General features: G+C 43.1%; 1 protein-coding gene across 2 annotated transcripts in view; it reads left to right on the top strand.

Annotated features, from left to right (window-relative positions):
- Positions 1–379: 379 nt before the first annotated feature.
- Positions 380–21,874, top strand: part of KBTBD12 (kelch repeat and BTB domain containing 12) — a 53,052-nt gene continuing 31,557 nt past the window's right edge. Inside the window, exons 1-4 of one of the 2 annotated variants that reach the window (XM_053377981.1) lie at positions 380–922; positions 8,070–9,252; positions 10,865–11,135; positions 16,111–16,261. In XM_053377981.1, the coding sequence (XP_053233956.1) occupies positions 8,174–9,252; positions 10,865–11,135; positions 16,111–16,261 (1,501 nt within the window). In that variant the 5' untranslated portion in view covers positions 380–922; positions 8,070–8,173. The remainder of the gene's footprint in view (positions 923–8,069; positions 9,253–10,864; positions 11,136–16,110; positions 16,262–21,874) is intronic. The other variant, XM_053377980.1, reaches the window with a different exon arrangement.

The following is a 21,874-nucleotide window of genomic DNA, read 5'->3' as shown; positions in this document are numbered from 1 at the left end:
ACAGGAGAAGCAGACGACTCACAGCACCGCGCCGCGCCGCTCACCCCGTCCCCCATTCCGGAGCCTTTAAAAAGGCTCCTTCGCAGGTCGGGGGGCGCAAATGGTGCCCGCCGAGTCACCAGGTTCACAGGCTTCTCCGCCTGTGATTTTTAAGGGTCTCCGCGTCACCGCAGCGGTACGACCCTGATCCTGTGGAGCCGATTCCCTCCGGAGCTCAGAGGGAATCCGCCATTAGCCGTTGGCGCTAACCCGGAAGTCCTCTCCTCCCCAGTTATTTTTGTTGCTGTGCCTTAAGGACAGCTCATGGTTAGCCTGCAGAGAGCTAAACCATGGGTCTGTTTTTGGACAATACGCTAAACCAGACGTTGGCTTAGCTCCTCTCTGGGAGCCTGCATGTTCACGCTAAGCCATGCTTTGACATGCAAACTAGGCCAATGTGAAGAGAGTGGGGCATGAGCACAAATAGAGGATTGTCCTCTGTAAAGTTGAGCACATGGCCACCATAGTCCTTCCCCATCAGTACAGCAAAAGCAAGGCTGACTTGCCCCAGTTAATAAAGTCCAGCTCCAAGTCCCAGTTCTCTTAAAATTGGTTCACCATTTTATTTTTATAGCTACATGTCAATTTATACAGGGGAAGCACAAATGCCAGGTGGCGAGTTGTCTCACCAAGTCCCAATGTGCCCCCGCGATGTGACATTAATACAGCTCTCTCAAAGTGCCAAGTCAAATAATATTGAGCCAAGCCTATTTATATCTCCAGGCTTTCATTCCATCCACATGTGACTCTGGTATATGCACCAGGCAAAAGGAGGCTTGCTTTTCCTCCTCTCTGTCTGTACCTCTCTACTCCTCCCACCCGGTCCCCCACAGCAGGAAAGACCCAGAAGTAACAGAAATTACAGAAATGCCGAGAGAAAAAGGTAAATATGCCTCTTTTGGAAATGGATACAAATGCGGTAGCAAGGCTGAGCTTTAGGTGGCAGAGAAGTGATGGGGTTATATTTGTGATGGGAATACGGGCCTAAACTAGGCCTTGAGAAACAAAAAGAAAAGTTTAACTGTGTTCTACAGAGATGAGGGCGCCAGCATATGGGAACACTTTGAATCTAGCATGTTCAAGAAGGTTTCTTTGCAGTACTTCAATATGAAGCCATATTGTACATCAAATGCATGATAAATTATACAGAACTGCCATTGAGACTGCCTGAAATTGAAGTCAAGATTAGAATAACTGTGCCTGAACAAGACTGAAGGAGCATTAAACTATTAGGTTCCAGGGCTACAGACATCAAACAAGGCAACTACAGAAAGCCTAGAAACTGAAATCAACACCAATTTCTAGAGAAATATTTTCACAGAAAATATTTGCAGATGATTTATCAGCTACAGCCATGTCGTTACAGACTCAGATTGAGTATATTACTGTGCCCTGTGAGATCACAATACAAACGTAGATGCATAATTGCTCTGTTGCTGATATGGGAGTTCTAATTTGGGTGTAGAGTACCTGTGTCTGACAGAATTGCTTAAGGTTACACATATTGGTCAAACACTGCCAGCGGGAAGGGAATGCAAAGTAAGGCTTCATACACACCATAAACATATAATACACATTACTTTAATGTGTACACATTTAATACATGTTACCTTCAAAATCCTGGGGACTGTAATTTATTAAGGGTATTGCAGCTCTGTGAACCACAGTTCTCTGGCTTATTTGGGGGAGGGGGGATAAAGTACTTTAAATCTATTGTGTGTACACAGCCGAGTAAATAAGAGTTTTCATACCACTGGAGGAAATTAAGAGGCTGCAAAACTGCTCCTTCACAGGAGCCAGTGACAAAAGCTGTATAGTGCCAGTGTTAATTCATGGTACGTTGTATGATGGAACATACAGTTGCCACATATGACTTGTGAGTCCCTTAGCTAACAGGGACACTGGAAATGTCAGATGTCTTTATGCTGTGAATCAACTTGTTATTTATACTAGAGATGATCAAAATGTTTTGTTGTAGCATGGGGTAGTCTGGGTGTCATCTTTCAATCTTCTCCAAACCTGTGGTTTTATATCTGCAAGATGAGAGGGGGCCTACTAAAGTGGTCAAAATAGTCTCTTCGTTAAGTTAATGGCCCTAGCCAAGACTATTAAGTATAGTGGTACCTCGGGTTACATACGCTTCAGGTTACATACGCTTCAGGTTACAGACTCCGCTAACCCAGAAATAGTGCTTCAGGTTAAGAACTTTGCTTCAGGATGAGAACAGAAATCGTGATCCGGCGGCGCAGCGGCAGCAGGAGGCGCCATTAGCTAAAGTGGTGCTTCAGGTTAAGAACCGTTTCAGGTTAAGTATGGATCTCCAGAACGAATTAAGTACTTAATCCGAGGTACCACTGTACCACTCTGCAGAGTCCAGATGACTCATCGCCACAGAAACTACTAGTTAGTGATGCTTCTAAAAGGAGACAGGCCACTTCTCCTTCCCTAGTTGGAGGTTATGCCATCAAAGTGTGAGGTGGACAACAGACTAGGAACTAGTCTTGTCTGGAGCAGAGATCACAGAGCCAGACTTCCTCTTTACACTGAGTCCACAGCTATGGCCCTTAACTTGGGGGGGGGGGGGGAGGTGTAGGTACTGTGTACCCCTGAGTACCCCCAGAAAAAAGCACGGAGTAAGTACCCCATTGAATTCAATGGAACCCACTCCCAAGTAATAATACAGATATAATACAGGTAACTCGCAACTTATATATGCATTTAACACGTGTGCATTCAGCTTACGTGCTTGGCAAGAAAGGGGGTGGGGAATTAAAGAGGGCAGAAAGGAGACAGAAACAGGGCAGGTGTCTGGGAAGAAAATACTTTGGCAATCCCACTTGCCATTGACCCCAATTTGTTTTGTCTATACACAATTTCGGCTTTACACACTATACCCAGAATGTCACCCCCGCATAAGTTGAGAGTCACCTGTATTGCCGCCTTAATGCTCTATTTCTGCACAAATGTTTTGGGGTATTTCTTAACAGTAGTCCTGGAGAGCAGATGTACAGAGTGTTGCCAAAGCACAACTGCTAGAGGTTTTGTTAAAGAATGGGGAAGCATGCTGTGTTAACTACCCTAATAATTACTAAATTTAAAGCAGATTTACTAGAAGGAAAACGAAATTAACATTGTCAGGACACAAAGGGTAACCAATAAAAGTAATAAAAAGGGAGAATGTAGCCTTCTTTCTTTCTTTTCTTTAAATGTGGTATTTCAAGTGTTTGTATTATACACAGTAAAGCAAGGTTTTTTAAGCCTTTCAAGCCTTAGCAATTAGCATATTAGGGAAATGATGGTGTTACAACGGAGCAGGGAGTTAAAAGTGAAAGCCATACCATATTATATTTTACTGTTCATTATTGTATTGTGCTATTCATTAGACACAGAGAAGGATTTCTATATTTCATTCAGGTACCAAACTGCATCAGTACGTAAAGAAACTATCCCTGTATTGATTTAAAAAAAACAAAAACAAAAACTGGAGCAAATTTAGTGCAAACCCAGAGAACCAACGTATTTGCAGATAGTGAAGCATTTTCCTCCACTCCTTAGCTGTAGTAAACTCACAGGAAATACCTTCTGGGTTGTTACAAGCAGCACAACCCTGCTGCACCTACAGTGGTACCTCGGGTTACAAACGCTTCAGGATTACAGACTCCACTAACCTGGAAGTAGTACCTCAGGTTAAGAACTTTCCTTCAGGATGAGAACAGCGGCAGCAGGAGGCCCCATTAGCTAAAGTGGTACCTTGAGCTTAGGGTGGCGCTGTGGTCTAAACCACAGAGACTAGGGCTTGCCAATCAGAAGGTCGGCGGTTCGAATCCCCGCGACGGGGTGAGCTCCCGTTGCTCGGTCCCTGCTCCTGCCCACCTAGCAGTTCGAAAGCACATCAAAGTGCAAGTAGATAAATAGGTACCACTCTGGCGGGAAGGTAAACGGCGTTTCTGTGCGCTGCTCTGGTTTGCCAGAAGCAGCTTAGTTGTGCTGGCCACATGACCCAGAAACTGTACGCCGGCTCCCTCAGCCAATAAAGCAAGATGAGCATCACAACTCCAGAGTCGTCCACGACTGGACCTAATGGTCAGGGGTCCCTTTACCTTTACCTCAGGTTAAGAACAGTTTCAGGTTAAGAACGGACCTCCGGAACGAATTAAATTCCTAACCAGAGGTGCCACTATATTAGGGTCCACTGAGCATGAACTGCTTAGAACCCCACCCCCACCCCCAATCTATGCTCAAGATATATTCTAGGAAATCAGATCAGTTGGGATCTTATTGTGGTGAGGGCAGCACCGTAGCTTCAGAGGGCTAGCTAGGTTTTCTGCCCTGGGTGAAGCCTCCAGAGGGGCACCATTGAAGCTCCCAGCCTGTGTGTGTGCACGCCCTAGTTGTGGGGAGCAGTATTTGAGGAGCAAAATATATTGGACTGAGATTTGAGGGTCCTAATAAACCCCAGGTCTGGGCACGTGTTTGTAATATAGTTTTGAAGAACAATAAATCATAACTGTTTCTTGCTATTCCACACTTCCTTGGATAAATTCTCCTCCACTCAGGGCCATGGATAGAGAGAAGTCTGCAGGTATTTGTGGGAGCAGGCTCGAGTCACAACTTTGAACTGGCCTCCCCCAAATTATGCTTGATCCCTGTTATCTCATAATATTTAAGTTTCATGACTTAATTTTATGAGATACATTCTAGTAAGTCTTCCATATTTGTGGTTTATAGCTAGAGTTAACAGAACTTGGGGTCTGAACCAAACTTTCAGAAATTGAGCTTTTTTCTCAGGAGTCACACCCACACCATACGTTTAAAGCACATCTTTAACAATTTAACAGTCCTGGCTTCCCCGAAATAATCCTGGGAACTGTTACTTTAACCCCCTCAGAGTTCCCAGCACCCTTAACAAACTACAGTTCCCATGATTCTTTGAGGGAGACCATGTGCTTTAAAGGGGTTTGATTGCAAGGTGAGAATTCAGAAGGAAGAGGGCAAGCTGTTTTCTACAGGTCCCATTCCTAGCTTTCTTTATCAGTTCCTTTTTCCAGCATGTCCTTTCACCAATATGGGGCTAGCATGGTTCTTCCTATCCCTCCTAAAATGCTTTCTATCTTATGTAACCAAGATCAAAAAGAGAGAGAAATCTAATTACATGAGAATATAGAAATCACACACCTGGGAGAAGCATGCTATCCTCTTATGGCTTCAACAACTGTATGCACACCCATTTGGGAATTAGTCCGACTGAACAGGGTGTGCCATTTCCTCTTGGCAAGTTAACCAAGAGCATTTTGGGATGCATGTATGAAAAAGTGACAACTGTGCTGTTCTCATTATGTGAGAGAATTAGGTTTTGCTCAGGACCGTGATCTTACATCTTTGCCAGCATTTTGTCTCCCATGGCAACCTTCATGTCCAAAATACTATGGTTTATAGGTCCCCAATCCAGCCTCGTAATTCTCTCCTCGTTATTAGATGTGCTGTTATATTAGTCCATGTCAGGGAACTGACATCGGAGCGAGAGGCGGAGGCAAGGCTCCCAAGCGATGCTGGAGAAGGGCCCAGCAGGGAGAGAGGCAACTCATCGGCTGGGGAAGGAAATCAGCGTAACACCAGGGATAAAGGGGGGCAGATGGGGGAATCGGCGAGGGGGCTCCAGGACTCCTCGCCAGAGACCAGCGGGGAGAGCACGGGTCCTCCGCTACCCACACCCACCCTACGCAGAAGACTTCCGTGCAGGGAGAGTAGGCGTAGACTTGGCGTCAAAGAACTTCTTTGCTAGAAGAAGTTCAAGAAACGCCCACTGATGGATTCTGCTAGCGACTGAAACAGCCACGAAGAGAAGGGCTGTCCAGACAGAAAAGGTTTAACCAGGCAACCTAGCCAGGAGTGGCGGCAACTTACGCACGAGCAAGCCCTATAACCATTACAGTCCATAACCATCAGATGATGAAGAAAAAATTGTTCTTTCCTGTCTTCCCTTCTCTTCATTCCCCCCTATGAGCTGTTGAATTCTCAGCTCTACCTAGGAAGCTCCCTCAATCCAGGATGTCTAATGCAAAATATTATCAAAATGTTACTTCAGTGGGAGTCTTATTTTCATGTATTAATAGCTCTTTGGCAATTTGTCTCCAGGAACTGTTCTTTGAACAAAATCTAGCTACCCTCCTCTTTCATTATTGAAGAAGAGAGCTAAACTAGAGCAGGCGCTTTCTTTTGGGAAGCTGTGTTCCTCCAGAATGTGCTGAATTTCCATCAGCCCCAGCAAACATCTGTATCATTAATATATGGTTACCAGACGTCCCCGTTTCCCGGGAACAGTCCCCGGATTTACAAATCTGTCCCCGGACAAAATCCGTCCCCAGAATGTCCCTGGATTTCATATTTTAAGTGTTGTAGATTTATTAGTAGGGAATGAATGTTGTGTGATTGGTTCAATGGCACACGACACATCATATGGGGACTTCTGGCGAGGCAAAATGGTGGATGCCACGGCAGCAAGCAGCTCCTGAAGCCAGCCAGAGCCAACTGCGCTACCAGGCTGGCTCTGGGCTGCTGAGACTGCTGCTGCCGCCGCCACTGCCGAGGGGGAACTGGGGACACCTGCCGCGTCAACTGGGGGAACCACTGCCCGCCCCCCCCGGGACTCAAATCATGCTGGGAGCGAGAGCCCAGTGACGCTCTGGGGCCGACACAGGGAGAAGGAGGAGAGGAGGAGAAGGAAGAGAGAGAAAGAGAAAGGGGAAAAAAGAGGGGAGCTCCGACCATGCTGCGCCACTGAGAATGAGCAGTAGGAGAGCACCAGGAGGGCAAGGACACGTGGCCGAACCCAGGCCCGACCTGAGCCTACTCCACGGCGGCTAATGCTCCAAGAGAGCAGGTCGGGGCCCAGAGGAAGGCTGCACAACAGAGGAGACCACAAAAGAGAAGATATTACTTCTTAATTTTTTTAAAAAAATAACTTTAAAAAAAAATCCTCTTTTTTTGTTAAAAAAGTGTCCCCGGATTCTTTGAAAAAAAATCTGGTAACCTTACATTAATACAGTAACAACAACAATTAAATATATGTCCTAACCTTCCTCCCAAAGATGTGTGGGACAGCAAACACCGAAGTGATAAAAATATTCAAAATAAGATCTCATTTAATTAACAAAAACAAAAACATCTAAAGGCATTTTTAAACATTAAGAAATCTAAAAACATGGTACAATTAATGCTCAGTGATTATTGGAGTTTCAGGACAGATTCTCCACCCCAGCCCAATACAAGGAGTTGGACTTGTGAGTATAGAAGCACTCAGCCTTTACTTGTGATTATAGTGAAGAGCTTGTGCATTGCTTCCCATAGGCTGCAGAATCAAAACACTTCCATTAGCTGAGTTTTCGCCCACAACAATTTATATTGGACACTGGATGTCAGAGCAAAGTTGCAGCATCAGTTAATGCCCAGTCAAGGTTTCTGCACCAATGTTTCCTTGCCGGAATCTGCAATGGATTTGGAAACTAAATAGGAAAAAGAATGTTTTTTTTAAGTAGGCATAGATATATGAATTAGTGAATGGTTTACAAAAATGCATGAGTTTTGATGGATGGAGACTGCAGAATTTATCCATTAGAATCCAGATTTATATACTGGGTCTCAATATTCTCATGAATTCTTAACATTCACACTATGAATATTCTGCATATTTGTTCAAATATTGCTATAGTAATGCATTATTCAGGATCTTGTCACTGACAAAGGACATAAATGAAACCAGCTCCTGGTGCAAATTGTTCAATCCTCAAAATCTGGAGTGGAAAAACACTGGGTTTTTGTTGTTGTTCAACCAGAAATTGAAAATCCTAAATTTGCAATAATAATAATAATAATAATAATAATAATAATAATAATAATAATAATAATATATTACAAATTCATCTTCTGAAAATATTTACTGCCTTTAGGCTGTAACAGTAAAACTTGATTGTCAGACAATTTGAAGATTTGTTCACATAAGAAAATTACATGTTTCTCCTTCTCCCTTCCAGGAACATCATATTGAAGGAACTTCACTTTCAAAGCTATTAGATATGCCAATAGCATATCTTTCAAACCTCAAGCAAGTACAAGAGAAGATCTTAACAACACCCAAATGTTTAGCATGGATTACAAGTCTGAGGGTAAAAGGAAGCAGCGGCATAGCTTGAATTTACTGGATCAAATAAAAAGTATGAGAGATTTATCGGAAATGATTGATGTGGTTTTGGTGGCTGAAGGTGAAAAGTTCCCTTGCCACAAACTGATGCTGTCTGCTTTCAGCCCCTACTTCAAAGCAATGTTTACCTGCGGCCTGATTGAATGCACACAGAAAGAAGTAGAGTTGCATGACATGTCAGCAGAGAGTGTGTCCATACTTCTCCAGTACATGTACACGGCTGAGTTGCACCTCACTAATTCCAATGTACAGGGTGTGGCCACCACTGCTTTTTTCATGCAGATGGATGATGTTTCCAGCATGTGTCAGGCATACATGATGGAGCACATGGATGCTTCCAACTGCGTGGGAATCCATTACTTTGCCAAGCACATTGGGGCTGAAGAGCTGTCCGATCAAGCCAGGAGGTATTTGTACCTGCACTTTGCAGAGGTGAGCCTTCATGAAGAAATACTGGAGGTTGAAATGCAGCAGTTGCTAAACCTGATAAGATCAGATGACCTGAATGTGTCCAGGGAAGAGAGCGTCTTGGATTTAGTCCTCAGATGGGTTAACCACAGCAGGAAATTGCGAGCAGATCACCTCTCTGAGCTCCTGAAGCAAGTCAGGCTAGTCCTTGTAAGCCCTTCGTTCCTAGTCGAAGCTCGGAAAAGAAACACGGTGCTTCTCAGTAATACACTGTGTAGTGAGATGATTGAGAGAGCATTAGAAACTATCAAGAAAACCAACCAACCTTCTCTCACTCTTCGCTATGGCATGGAGACCACTACCCTTCTGCTTTGCATTGGCAATAACTCGCAGGGCATCAGATCAAGACACGGCAACTACGGCGATGCCAGTTTCTGTTATGCTCCTGTTACACAAAAGACGTACTTCATTTCCTCTCCGAAATATGGAGAAGGCTTGGGATGTGTATGCACCGGTGTGGTTACTGAGAATAATGATATCATTGTGGCCGGGGAGGCAAGCGCTGCCAAAATGTCTAGGCAAAAGACCAAGAAAATTGAAATTTATAGGTTTGTATCCTCTGACATGAAGAAACTAAATACAACTAGCACCCCACCATAAACTTCAAATTACCATGTGTGCATAGAAGTTAAGGTTTAAGGGCTACAACACTCACCCCAATGCCTGTTTAATGCTGTGTGGCCTAAACCTCTTCCTCTGATCTTCTGGTATTCTGCCTAACTTCAGAGGCTGGCAAACTAACAGCCTCTTTTTAGGGCTTTAACCTCAGATCCATTATTTCATAACAGTGCTGATTAAAAAGATACCATATGTAACTGTTTATGAAAGATTTCGGACAATTATAATTCTTCACCTGACTTATACTGGTGGCGTCTGATAAGTTTTATTTTTATTTTATTTTATTCACCAATACCAGTTTATTTATTATACTACCATAAAGTATCTGCTTTGGGTGGCTATGTTGTTGCCAAGACACAGGCTTCTACCGAGTTCCCCTTGACTCCTGCAGTATATTTAGTACACTATGTACAATATAAATACGAATCAACAGTCACTCAAGTGGGATTTCTACAGGCTGTGGACTAAATCTTTTATTTCGTAGCCCAATTCATTGATAACAATGGCTAGAGTGCCCTCTATGTGCCACAAATAATTCCATAGGCTACTAGTTATTGTTTTTTCCTCCTCCTTTTGCAATGGTTTAGTCTCTGTTGAATCACAGGCAAGTTTAGCGCTCTTATTCTTGTTTACTCAATAGTATCATTACTACTGAAAGTCTTTTAAGGGAACCTGAGGTTGGGTATAAATCCCAACAAAATCAAGAGGAATTATTTTGAAGTAATCTCGGTTAGGACCGAGCTGTAAGGCTAGGTATACACACTGCTCATTCTGTTTTCTACCTCTTAAAGAAAACAGGATAGAAGACGGAAGAATTTTCCTGACAGAAAATTATCCTTCCCGCTGATATTGCCACACCCTCCTAATAGTCAGTATGTTCTCCACTGGCCTTCCCTACTCTGATGCCCTCCAGATGTTGTGGGAGGAAATTCTGCAGGATAGCTGCTGCCTTGCTAAGAACTTATTCTGACATTGGGCAGAATGGGTGACCTGTCTTATCAGATACGGATCAGAGAGGATGCCCTCTCAGACAGAGCGCAGTGGTCAGGTTGGTATATAAAGGATGAGACACTTTTAGGCATCCTGGTTCCAGCCTGCAATAGGGCTCTGTGTTCCAGTACCAGCACCTCAAACTTGAGAGCCACAGATTCACACCCACCCACCCGCTGTATAAACCTAACACAAACATGTGGCATACATATTGCAATCATTTTAGGGTAGAAGTTTACCAAGGTATGAAGTTGTTTTGGCACATTTTGGCTGCAATCCTATTCCCACTTACGTACTTGGGAGAAAGACGCGTTGAGCTCAGTAGTACTTCCTTCTGAGCATACATCATCACCATCACCATTATCATCATCATATTATCATGATTAAATTTCTATCTTGCCATTCTTCCCAAATGTACATGTTTAGAATTGCATTGCTTGTCATTGTTGGAAAATAAAAATGACACATAAAGAGAGGGATTAGGTATAAATGTTTCCGATTTGACCTGTTGTCCTGACAATTCTAATATTAGCTTCTTCTTCTTTTTTACAGGTACAACAGTCGGGGGAATCACTCTTGGCAAAGTCTGTGTACTGCAGAGTTTCGTGAGCTCTATGCTCTAGGCACCATCCATAATGACCTATATATCACAGGAGGTCAGATGAAACTGAAAAACCAATACCATATCACAAACTGTGTGGGGAAGTACTCAATGGAGCAAGAAAACTGGAGGGCCTTAGCTCCCCTCCCAGTGCCCTTGGCCTGCCATGCTGCAGTAACCGTGAAAAACAGGCTGTACGTCATGGGAGGTTGGACACCACAGGTGAGGAATATCGCAGAGCTTTTTAGCATTTATGGTGTACTCTTCCACCCATACTGCCTGTGCTTGTTGTGGAGGCCTGTACATATTCCCTGTGCCTCCTCTCCTCTAAGAACATGTACACACTCTTGTTTACCTCATCGAGTGTGCTCTCACTGCTGGTTTGAGAAGCGGTATGCATATATCATTGGGACGCGGGTGGCGCTGTGGGTAAAAGTCTCTGTGCCTAGGACTTGCCGATCGAAAGGTCGGTTCGAATCCCCACGGCGGGGTGCGCTCCCGCTGCTCGGTCCCAGCGCCTGCCAACCTAGCAGTTCGAAAGCACCTCAAAGTGCAAGTAGATAAATAGGGACCGCTTACTGGCGGGAAGGTAAACGGCGTTTCCGTGCGCTGCGCGGGCTTGCCAGAGCAGCTTTGTCACGCTGGCCACGTGACTCGGAAGTGTCTCCGGACAGCGCTGGCCCCCGGCCTCTTAAGTGAGATGGGCGCACAACCCTAGAGTCGGACACGACTGGCCCGAACGGGCAGGGGTACCTTTACCTTTACCTTTATGCATATATCATTAGCCACAATTCATATGTGTTCTGTATCTGTCCTGACATTTCTTATGAAATACTGCATTTTGATGCATTTTTCTCCAAACCGGCATCTGAGTTGAAAAAAAGAATGACCTAACTGCATTTTAAGCCAGTAATGCACACACAGCCTTACTTTCAACCGTGTCTTCGGTTGTCATTCTCCACAGACACTTTTCACCTGTCTACTGCTTTGACTCTGCCCCTACCATCCCATCACACTCTCCTGCTGTCAATCGTCCTTCCTGCTCACTGACTTCATAAGATGCTTATGCATTGTGGCAGAATAACCTTTCCCAGCTTGCAATCCTATGTGTACTTATTAGCCTAATTTCCTCCACGAGGTTAAGGAACAGTGATTCTTACTGCTCTTTCAACTGTAGCCCCCAAGTGTAGAAATGAATTAGGCATTTCCTTGTTTGAGACACACAATCCAAACAGTGCCCACTGCTTGCAGTAAAAATGCAATGTGCATGATGTCATTTAGAACTTGCTGCTCCTGAAACAGGACCTCAAAGTCTGCCACTTGTGGGTGGGCTATCTCACTCTGGCCACTAGAAAGGCTGGCCCAAGTACCAGATGGGTAAGACAAGGGGAGCAGGATGCACAAGGGGTGGAGGGTGAGCTGTGTCTGGGAAGAGCAAGGAGATCTGGAATATCACTCTAGTCAGGATGATGGAGGGAGGGAAATTGGAACCTGAAACTGAGCAAGGCTGTTTCAGGCAACAGGGTGCAGAGAGAAGGAAGGTAGACAGGCTATCACATGCATGCGATCTGGCTGGGAGAATGCAAAGGTGGCTTTTGTCAGTTGGCTGCTTACGAGAGGCTTTTGAGAGTGGAGAGAGGATGTGGTGAACCCTCTGGGCTTTTTAAAAACGTCTGGCTGACCAACACTGTGAGAAACAGGAAGAAGACCTAGATGGGTCTATATGCAGCAGGATTCTTGTCATGTGTTCACATGTGAGCCCAGGGCCTTCTTAATGCTGACCTTGCATGCTGCAAGAGGCTAATTGAAATTCATGACTAACTTTTATCTCAGCAAATTGCTGATGATTCATTTATTACTCCCCGTTGTTCAGCTAACCTTTTAAAGTAGTAGATTAGTTGGTTTCCCATGGAGGATATATTGACAGATATATTGGAAATCTGAAAGCACAGAATGTGGGAAAACATATGAAAACATACTTGCCTATATTGTTTGTTCCAGTGGTGCCAGTCCACATCCATGCCATACATTTAAAGTACCTTTATACCACCTGAACAGGCTTGGCTTCCCCACCACCACAGAATCCTGGGAACTGGAGTTTAAGTGTGCTGGTAATTGTAACTCTATGATAGGTATAGGTACTAAAGTTGCCAGGATTCTTTGGGGAAAATCATGACTGCTAAAGTGGTCTAATATGCTTTAAATATACAGCGTGGATGTAACCCCAGTAAGACTACAGGCATACATTTCATGTGCTCAAATATTCATGTCCCGTCCTGTTCTGCTCAATGTAACTTTTATTGTTTTAGCTATTAGCTGTGAAAATCATGGGAATGTTGTTTAGGTGCTTTATTTACCTCACAATACTCTGATATTAACATAATTGATAAAGTGTCTAAATGTTTACCAAGTCCTGTACCAAGATTAAAAACAAAACAAGACAGCCGTTGCTCTGTGGCTTACAATCTAAAAGGCACGACACAATAAGAAAAAGGAATGGGGAGGGAAGATGAAAGCAATCAAATTCAAGTAGCTGTTCTAAAAGTTACGAAAGCTCAGTAGTGTCTTTTGATCTGAGCAGGCAGGCCTCCCTACCTTTAAGCACACATACATAAACAACCCAGCAGCCCTATGATGCAATGCCATGGGCGCTTTTCATACAGGCGGACAAAAGAACATGTGGTTTTGAGCAACGATTTTTTGAAGACACTTAATCCTCATGTAGGCTGCACAAAAATGCCAACTCCTAATCTTACAGTTACACAAGATTAAGCCTCAATGGCCTTTTCATGACTTCTGTCAGTTGCATAGTGAACAATGATTGTTTAATTTAAGTATGGTTTTAGGACTCAGATACCAAAACCCAACAATACATGCCAATGGTTTTTTGAATGACTCCTTGTCATGTTTTCAAAGTAAGAATCCATCGTTTTCATAGTCTGCATAGGACATCCCACATAAGTGTGTTTCTTTATCGTTTCCTTGTGCCTCTTTCACAAGCAACAGGTAAGCTTCACTTGGAAGGGAGAATCCTCCAGATTTAAGGCTGTGATCCACTGACTTATATGTATACAGGTGGGACAAATAACACAGGACTGAAAAATGAAGCAAATACACAGACAGTACCAGTTTCACAATAACAGCCCAGCCCTTCAAAATCTAGAGCCCAAATGGTTCTTTTAAAATTATCATGCACAGACTCTTCTCTGACTAATGTGAAACCCACTGAATTGTCTAAGATGGACTCTCAGACTAAGTGCAGTCAAACTGCCTTTTCGTGTCCAGACACTTCATTGATGATGAGGTTTTGCTAGCCTTCGGCATAGACCTTTCTTTTCACTTCACACAATGCAACAGAATGGCCAACAACATTATCTAGAGGTAATTCATCTTTTAATTATAATGTTTCTAACTAAGGCCTGACTTGCAGATTATTTTCCTGGCATGATAACACCATTTCAGCTTTCATGTGGTGAATACTCAATCTGAATATGCATTTCATACAGTGAGTTCATCATATTATAATTTCGTTGGTCTATGCTGGCGTGGTAAATGCCAGCTTTCGCTATGTGGGAGTGCAGTTAAATAAAATTGTCACAAGATGAAGTAGACATAGTATAATTACTTTAAGGCAACTTTTCCAGAGCAAAACATAAACTTGATGATTGGGTCTGAGGGTCACACAGCTCCCTCTTTCATTAAGCTGACCAGCATTAATTATTATGGAATTAATAATAAACAAACAAACAAACAATACTGACAACAACCACTTTCAACACACCCGCCATCTCATTGCTCTTTGCAATAATCTGGTAACATAGTCCAGTATTATTATGTCTGTATTGCAGATGGTAGGCTAAAGCTAAGTGGCTTGCCTAAGAATAAGCTGCAGTGACATTTGAAGTGGATTTTCCCCAGCTCATCCTCACTTGTTTGCTTTCTTATTAAAAACAGTTATTTTTGTTAACATCTTCCCTACATTAACTCAAGAACTATTCATCTTATACATTAGCATACCCTTTTGAATAACTACAGCAGGTGTGGGGAATCTTTGGCCCTCCAGATGTTGCTGAACTGCAACTCCCATCATCCCTGACCATCCCTGGCCATGCTATCTGGGGCTGTTGGGAAGTGTAGTAACATCTGGAGGGCCAAAGCTTCCCCACACCTGAACTACAATCTATCTAGGTCTTTTCCTTATCAGCCAGCCATAGAAGAAAGCATACCTGTTGTTGAAACACCCCTTGTTCTCAGCGATCAACACCATCAGCTTAAGAAAGCACCATTAGGCTTTGTTCACTTGTCTCCCCCCCCCCTCAGGGATCCCAAGATTGGCAATAACCTGTGACTTATTCTTGTTCATATGGTGTACAGAAGCCGGCCATACCTTTGCTGGGCTTTTTACCAGGGTGTGTGTGAAAGAGAAAGACAGTACATACAAGTGATAGAGGGAAGTGCTTCAGTAAATTCAGATTATGTGCAAAATGAAATGTGCATCTATCTATCATCTATCTATCTATCTATCATCTATCATCTCTATGAATCTATGGCTTTGTCATTAATAAATGATCCCCCCAAAGTGTTCTTTCACAAATCTTCAAAGCACTCTGGAAACATTTGAGCAACCTGAAAAAACAACTTAAAATTTATTTATTTATTAAATTTCTATACCGCCCTGCATCAGAGGATCACAGGGCAGTTTACAATATAAAAACACAAAAATAACAACATAGTAACAAACAAAAACAATTACCCCTCTCCAGTTTAAAAAGCCATATACAGTATATTGTTTAATTAACCAAAGGCCTGGGAGAAGAGGAACGTTTTAAAATTCCATCTCTGGGGGAGGGAGGGAATAAAGAGGTTTTTACTTTCTTCCGGAGACTTCACAGCAGCCTTATAAAAAGAGCTATGCTCTGTCAGCGCTGTGTCCGTAGATGGCTTGTTATTACCCAAAACCTCAGCTCCCTAACTGCAGAATATAAATGTGCCGTTATTCATGCGCCTTCCACAATGTATTTCCCAGCCACAAGTCATGGGTGCTGTTAAAGCCTAGTGAGTATGAATCACTTCGTTGCTATAATTGATGTGTTTATGTTATTTATCTGCTCAGCTGCCTTCCATGATTAATAGCATGCAGGCGTGCCCGGACGGCTCCAAATGTTGTATTATTATATGGCTGTCATATTTCATACAGATGGATCTTCCTGACGATGAGCCTGATCGATTAAGCAACAGAATGTTGCGCTATGACCCAGGCCAAGACAAATGGACAGAGTGCCCGCCAATGAAGTACTCAAAATACCGCTTCAGCACAGCTGTAGTCAACAATGAGATTTATGTCCTGGGTAAGAGCAAACAGATTTTTAACAGATAGGGCGGCCACTTTTTATTTTCCCCAGCAATTTGCCTCTGCCAAGTGAAAGATTTCACCCCTTCTCTCTCCGTATTGTAGGTTAAAGAAAAAGCACTGGGACAAGAGAAAAGTACCCTTGAGGTCATAGGTAGGGAACCTGTAGCCCTCCAGGGGCTTTAGGACTCCAGCTCACACCATCCCCATCAGCATGGCTGAGGATTATTTGAGTTGGAGTTCAGTAACATCAGGAGGGCCACAGGTTTGACACCCAGGCCCAAAGTGGTGATAATATAAAGCCATTCTAAAAGGGGCCCCAGGTATCAGTGAGCTAAGAATAGCCCACCTTTCTTTCTGCCAATCAAACAAATATGTAAAGGAGCACTAGCAAAATAAGAACAGCTCTCTCCATGTGCATTTGTCCTTATTAATTTTGGGTGCTCTCCTTTCGCATATTTTTGAAGCGATCACTAATAGGCATTTTAAGGCAAGCACGTTGTAATTCTCCCTTCAAGCATCTTGGGGAACAAACAAGGGATTTTTGTTGACATGTGATGACACAGTTTTATTCACAAAGAAGGAAAGGGAATGGAAGAGAATGGGAATAGATGAAGAACTTTATGCCCCTATGGGGCCTGAGCATGGTTCTTTTCATTGTCACTCTAAATCCATAACTCTAAATCCAGGGGGGGGGGGCTGGATTTAGTCCCTTTTGCTTCCCCTCCCTGCTGAATACCTGACCAACATGATTTCTGCTAAGGTCCTAACTACTTGTTATAATCAAATAGAAGCCCAACATGCCTCTTTCACAGGAAAAACCACCTGGGGAGTGAGTGATTGGGAGCAGAGAATTAATGTGTGCAAGGGAAGAAAAGGCTGAGCCTATTCTCCTTGCTGTTTCTGTCCTCCCAATCTTGCATCCCAAAGTGGCTTTTCCTGGGAGCAAAGGGCCATAGGGCTAACTTATGCACATTTTCATTTAACATATAGTTTAGACCTAAAAGGGCTCTGCATGTACATCCTCATTGCTATATGCATGCATCCTTCAGCAAAGGTGTCATAATTCAGACCACATGGGGCAGAATAAGATTTAGTCAATGATAAAGGGTTCATGACTCATACTAGGATGGATGCATAAGCTTTTCATTTCAAATATACAGATCTCTCCCAAAACCAAAGTTCATGAAGCATTTGTGCTCGACCTTCAGTTTTGGATTGAATCAACGCAAACTCTTTTCCACACGATCTGTTGCTGATATTCTCTCAAGAAGGAGATTCAGTCTGCAACACATCCTGTCAATTGTCAGTCTGTGCTCAATTTCCTGGCTTTCTCACACAAAATCAGATGTGAGTTTTTCCCCTCAGCACCACTGCAAACTGCCAAAAAGAAATTGCAGTGGCTTTATTCCAGATTTACACTTCCTAGTAGTATAACAATTTTGGAATGATTTTCAACAGTTTAGGTTGAAAACTGTCAGGTAGTCACAGAAGATTCCATTTCTTTTAACTGCATATTTACCTCAGGCTTGGGGTGTATGTCCAACCCACCTTTTTCTATTTTAAAAGGGTGAGCAAAGAGTGTTATGGCTAAACCAATCTTTACCATAGGGATGGGAAACCCATTGCCCTCCAAATGTTGTTGAACTCCAGCTCCCATTAGCCCCGGCCAGCATGGCAAATACCCAGGGGTGACAGGAGTTGTAGTCCAGCAACTTCTGGAGGGCCACAGGTTGTCTCCTCCTTATCTAGTTACAGGCAGAATGTCATTGTTATTTTGCATTGTGATTCCAGATAACATCATGCAAATATGGCATGCAATTGGGGTCTGGTGGGGGCACATTCAGTGATGAGGAACACCTAGATTTACTGCAAGGTGATGTGAGTTATGAATCTTTGCTTTAAAGGCAATACCAAAGGTGTCCTACCTGGACAGAGAGAAAGGCAGATTATAACATTGCAACGTGCAAGTTGAAAGTGCTCTTGTGGTGCAATCTTACTCATGTTTGGTGAAAGCCGTCCAATAGATTTCAGTGGGGCTTCCTTCCAGACAGGTTTACATAGCATCGCAGCCTTATTCTGGCTAGCTCAGCTCTTGATCATTCCTATGACAGCAATGACAGAATGAGAATTGCAAGAGCTGGAGGTGACAGGCCAAAGAATGGTGGCTGCCGTGAGAACAGAAAACTCACACAGCTTGCTAGTCTGGGAGCCATGATTCCTCGAGACATTAATTGCTTCACAAGTGTCAAACAGCTGTGTTCAGAAAGGGATTCACAATGGTTCCCCCCACCAAAGAGGAACTGTTAGGATTGTGACAGGCAGGAGCTTTCTGTACTGCTGCTTTGGCAGTTTAGTGCTAAACTGCAAGTGTGGTTAGCCATGCCAACAGGGCTGAGCCAGAAAGACACTTTTGCTGCCTCCACTTTGGCCACCAGAAACAGAAAAATCTTACAAGGGCGTCTTCCTCTTGTTGATGGCAAACATAAAACACTAATACATTCCATATTAATTTACTGTCCTTTCATAACACAATCAGCTGCCTGAGGTAGACACCTCACTTTGCGTACGGGTAGGGCTGGCCCTGCAGAGCAAGAAAAGGAGGGACCATGTTTCAAGGGCATGTTTCAACGCCCTCCCATCAGATGTCAAAGAGATAAACAACTACCTGACATTTAGAAGACATCTGAAGGCAGCCCTGTTCAGGGAAGTTTTTAATGTGTGACATTTTAATGTATTTTTAATCTTTGTTGGAAGCCGCCTAGAGTGGCTGGGGAAGCCCAGCCAGATGGGCGGGGTACAAATAATAAATTATGATGATGATGATGATGATGTTAATCAAACATCATAATTTATTTATTTTCAGAAGATATATATCAATATCCCACCCTGCCTGCCACTATGGTAATGGAGCTCAGAGAGGTTTCCAGCAACTTTAAAATTACACAGAAATGGATACAGCAGTAAAAGTATCCTAAAGCAAGGGGTTAAACCACTAAAACTTCTTAGTCCAGCAGGTCAATCTCCTTCCAGAGTAAAAATGTATTTGGTCCCATCTGCCATATACATTTAAGGCCCTGCTGTATGACTTCACGGCTTCCCCAAAAGAATCCTGGGAGCTGTAGTTTGTTGAGGGTGCTGAGAGTTGTTAGGAAACAATTTCCAGAGTTCCCGGCAAGAGGGATTGTTTAACCACTCTGAAAATTGTAGCTCCGGTTTCCAGAGCGATGTAACAAGAAATCCCTCTTCCCAGAGAACTCTGAGAATTATATCTCTGTGAGGGGAACAGAGTTCTCCTGACAACTCTCAGCACCCTTAACAAACTACAGTTCCCAAGATTCCCATTGGCATGATATTGCTTAAAGATCATAGTGCAGGTGAGGCCTTAGCTGGTGGAAGGCCTAGAGACAGGGCCAAGGGGATCTTCCGAGATTAGGAGTGCCATCATCTAGTACTGGCTTTTATACCAGTTTTTTAACCTTATTTCCCATTGCTGTTACCCTGTGTGAAAATATTATTGGCAGTAGGCCTTCCGTTACCTATTTTATTTGTATACCACTTGGTGTGCTTTTTGATCGGTTTATAAATCTTCTGAATAATAAATAAATTGAGCATTTTACAAAACTATCCCTGGATTAAAATCATGTCAAAGTGATATCTGCGGCTAAGTGGCTGGCGCCATAGGAATGTCGCTCTGTGAATTTCAATTTATCTCAGGGGTACATTTCCTCCCAAAGCAAATGTATAGCCAGATGAAACCATGCCCAGCTTTCATGTTTTTAATGTGATTGGCAGGCCTTCAATGATCTACGTGGGACTCATTCAGTGTTCCCAACACTGCACATGCGGCTCCTTACAACCTTAGTTTGAGGTTTCTGACTTCGGCTACTCAGGCATATAAAATGCTGAAATAGATGGACACAAATCTGATCCAAGATGACAGTCCCCTTACATTCCGATGAGAATGAAGCTCAGGTTGCTTGGGCATCTGATAGCATTATTAACTGGGAACCTGTGCTGTGTCTTTGATCAGATTTCCTGTCTTGATGCATTGGTTAAAATTCCTCAAGACTCCCTTACTACTTAAATGCCACACAGTCTTTTGAAGGAAATGAAGAGCATTTCCTGAGGTTCCAAACCCTTTATTCTTTTCACAGTATTTGACTGATCTTAGCTCTTTCTCTCCATATTTTCCCAGGAACATAACTATATTTGTTCAGAAGCCCAAGAAAGAGTAGTATTGTGTTCCTAATGACAGAGCCAATTGAATTCAGCCACTTTTTGGAAGAAAACCAGATGGGGGAAGGCACTGTTTGAGGTCATGCATTTTAATCTCTCACATTAAAAAAAGAGAGAGAGAGGCAAAAAAAAAAAAAAATCCCTCACAGCTGAGTCTGTGAAAACTCATTACTAGCAACGGGCAAATTAGAAAAAAGCCTTGCCAAGGGCACAAACTTAAAAACACTCCCAGAAGAATGACAGTCTGTGAAATATAAGTCATCAGCAAGGGCTACAGCCTTACCATTAGGGGTGTTCATGCTGCATTGTTTGCCTGTTATGTAATCCCTGATTTTTTTATATAAATAAGAACATACAGAAGGAATTAAAGGAGAAATCCTATTAGAAAAGGCTTGGAAATCAAAGAATCTTTGTTTATCCTCCTCAGTCTGGAATTCCACCTCATTAAAATCCCGTTTTCCCTGGGGCTCTTGCTGAGAGCTTCTTTTTAAAGTTTTAAGCAGTTAAGTGAGGTTCAATTAAATTCTGAATATCTCCATCATAAAATACTTATTTGAAACGGCACCCAGGGATCTCTCCAGAAAGAAAAGTTAGAATAGGCAGGAAGCTGCATCGCTCTAGTAAGCAGGTTTGGTTTGAATAAATTACACTATTTCTAAAGTAAACACATTACTGTATTTATTTTAGGAGTTTCTTAAGAGTGATAGTGAATCAGCTCAGTTCTGATCTGTGTGTTTGACAGTGAAGTCAGTGATTTACCAAGAGCTGACTGTGAAACAGTAAAAGCTATGAATAACTTTGACCCTCCATTTAACACACACACACACACACACACACACACACATTCCTGGGAACTGTAGTTTGTTCAGGATGCTGTATATTGTAGCTCTGTGCAGGGTAAACTACCATTCCTAGGATTTGGGTGGGATGTGCTTTAAATGTGTGGTGTTTATACAGCCTCTGTCCAGTTTCTGGAAACAAATTATGGGAAGTATTTAGGCAGGCTTCTGTTTGCTTTACCTAGCCCAGTTTCTCCCTTCTGTCTTGCTGCCAAGCTCGCTAAACCAGTTGTGCGGCTTAGCACACACTTATCCTCTGATCCCAACCACATTTACTTTGGAGCAAGTCCTATTGATGTTGGTGGGATTTACTTCCAGATAAGCAGTAGACGGCAGCCTTTCTGGCCCAAGGGGCAACCGTAACAAATTGAAATGCTTTTCCATTTCAGTCTTATAAGAGCTTGCCAGGTCTATCTTTATTGCTCCTTTATTTCTTCATGAACCAGTTATGCAGAGCTGGTTTACAGAGAATGAGAGAGCAATGTATGGGCTCAGGCTCTCAGCTTGACTGCTGGGACTAGTGAAGAGAAATG

Source organism: Podarcis raffonei, chromosome 2, assembly GCF_027172205.1.
Source record: "Podarcis raffonei isolate rPodRaf1 chromosome 2, rPodRaf1.pri, whole genome shotgun sequence".
In the NCBI taxonomy this organism is placed as follows: Eukaryota; Metazoa; Chordata; class Lepidosauria; order Squamata; family Lacertidae; genus Podarcis; species Podarcis raffonei.
This window is presented reverse-complemented; position numbering and strand designations above follow the sequence as displayed.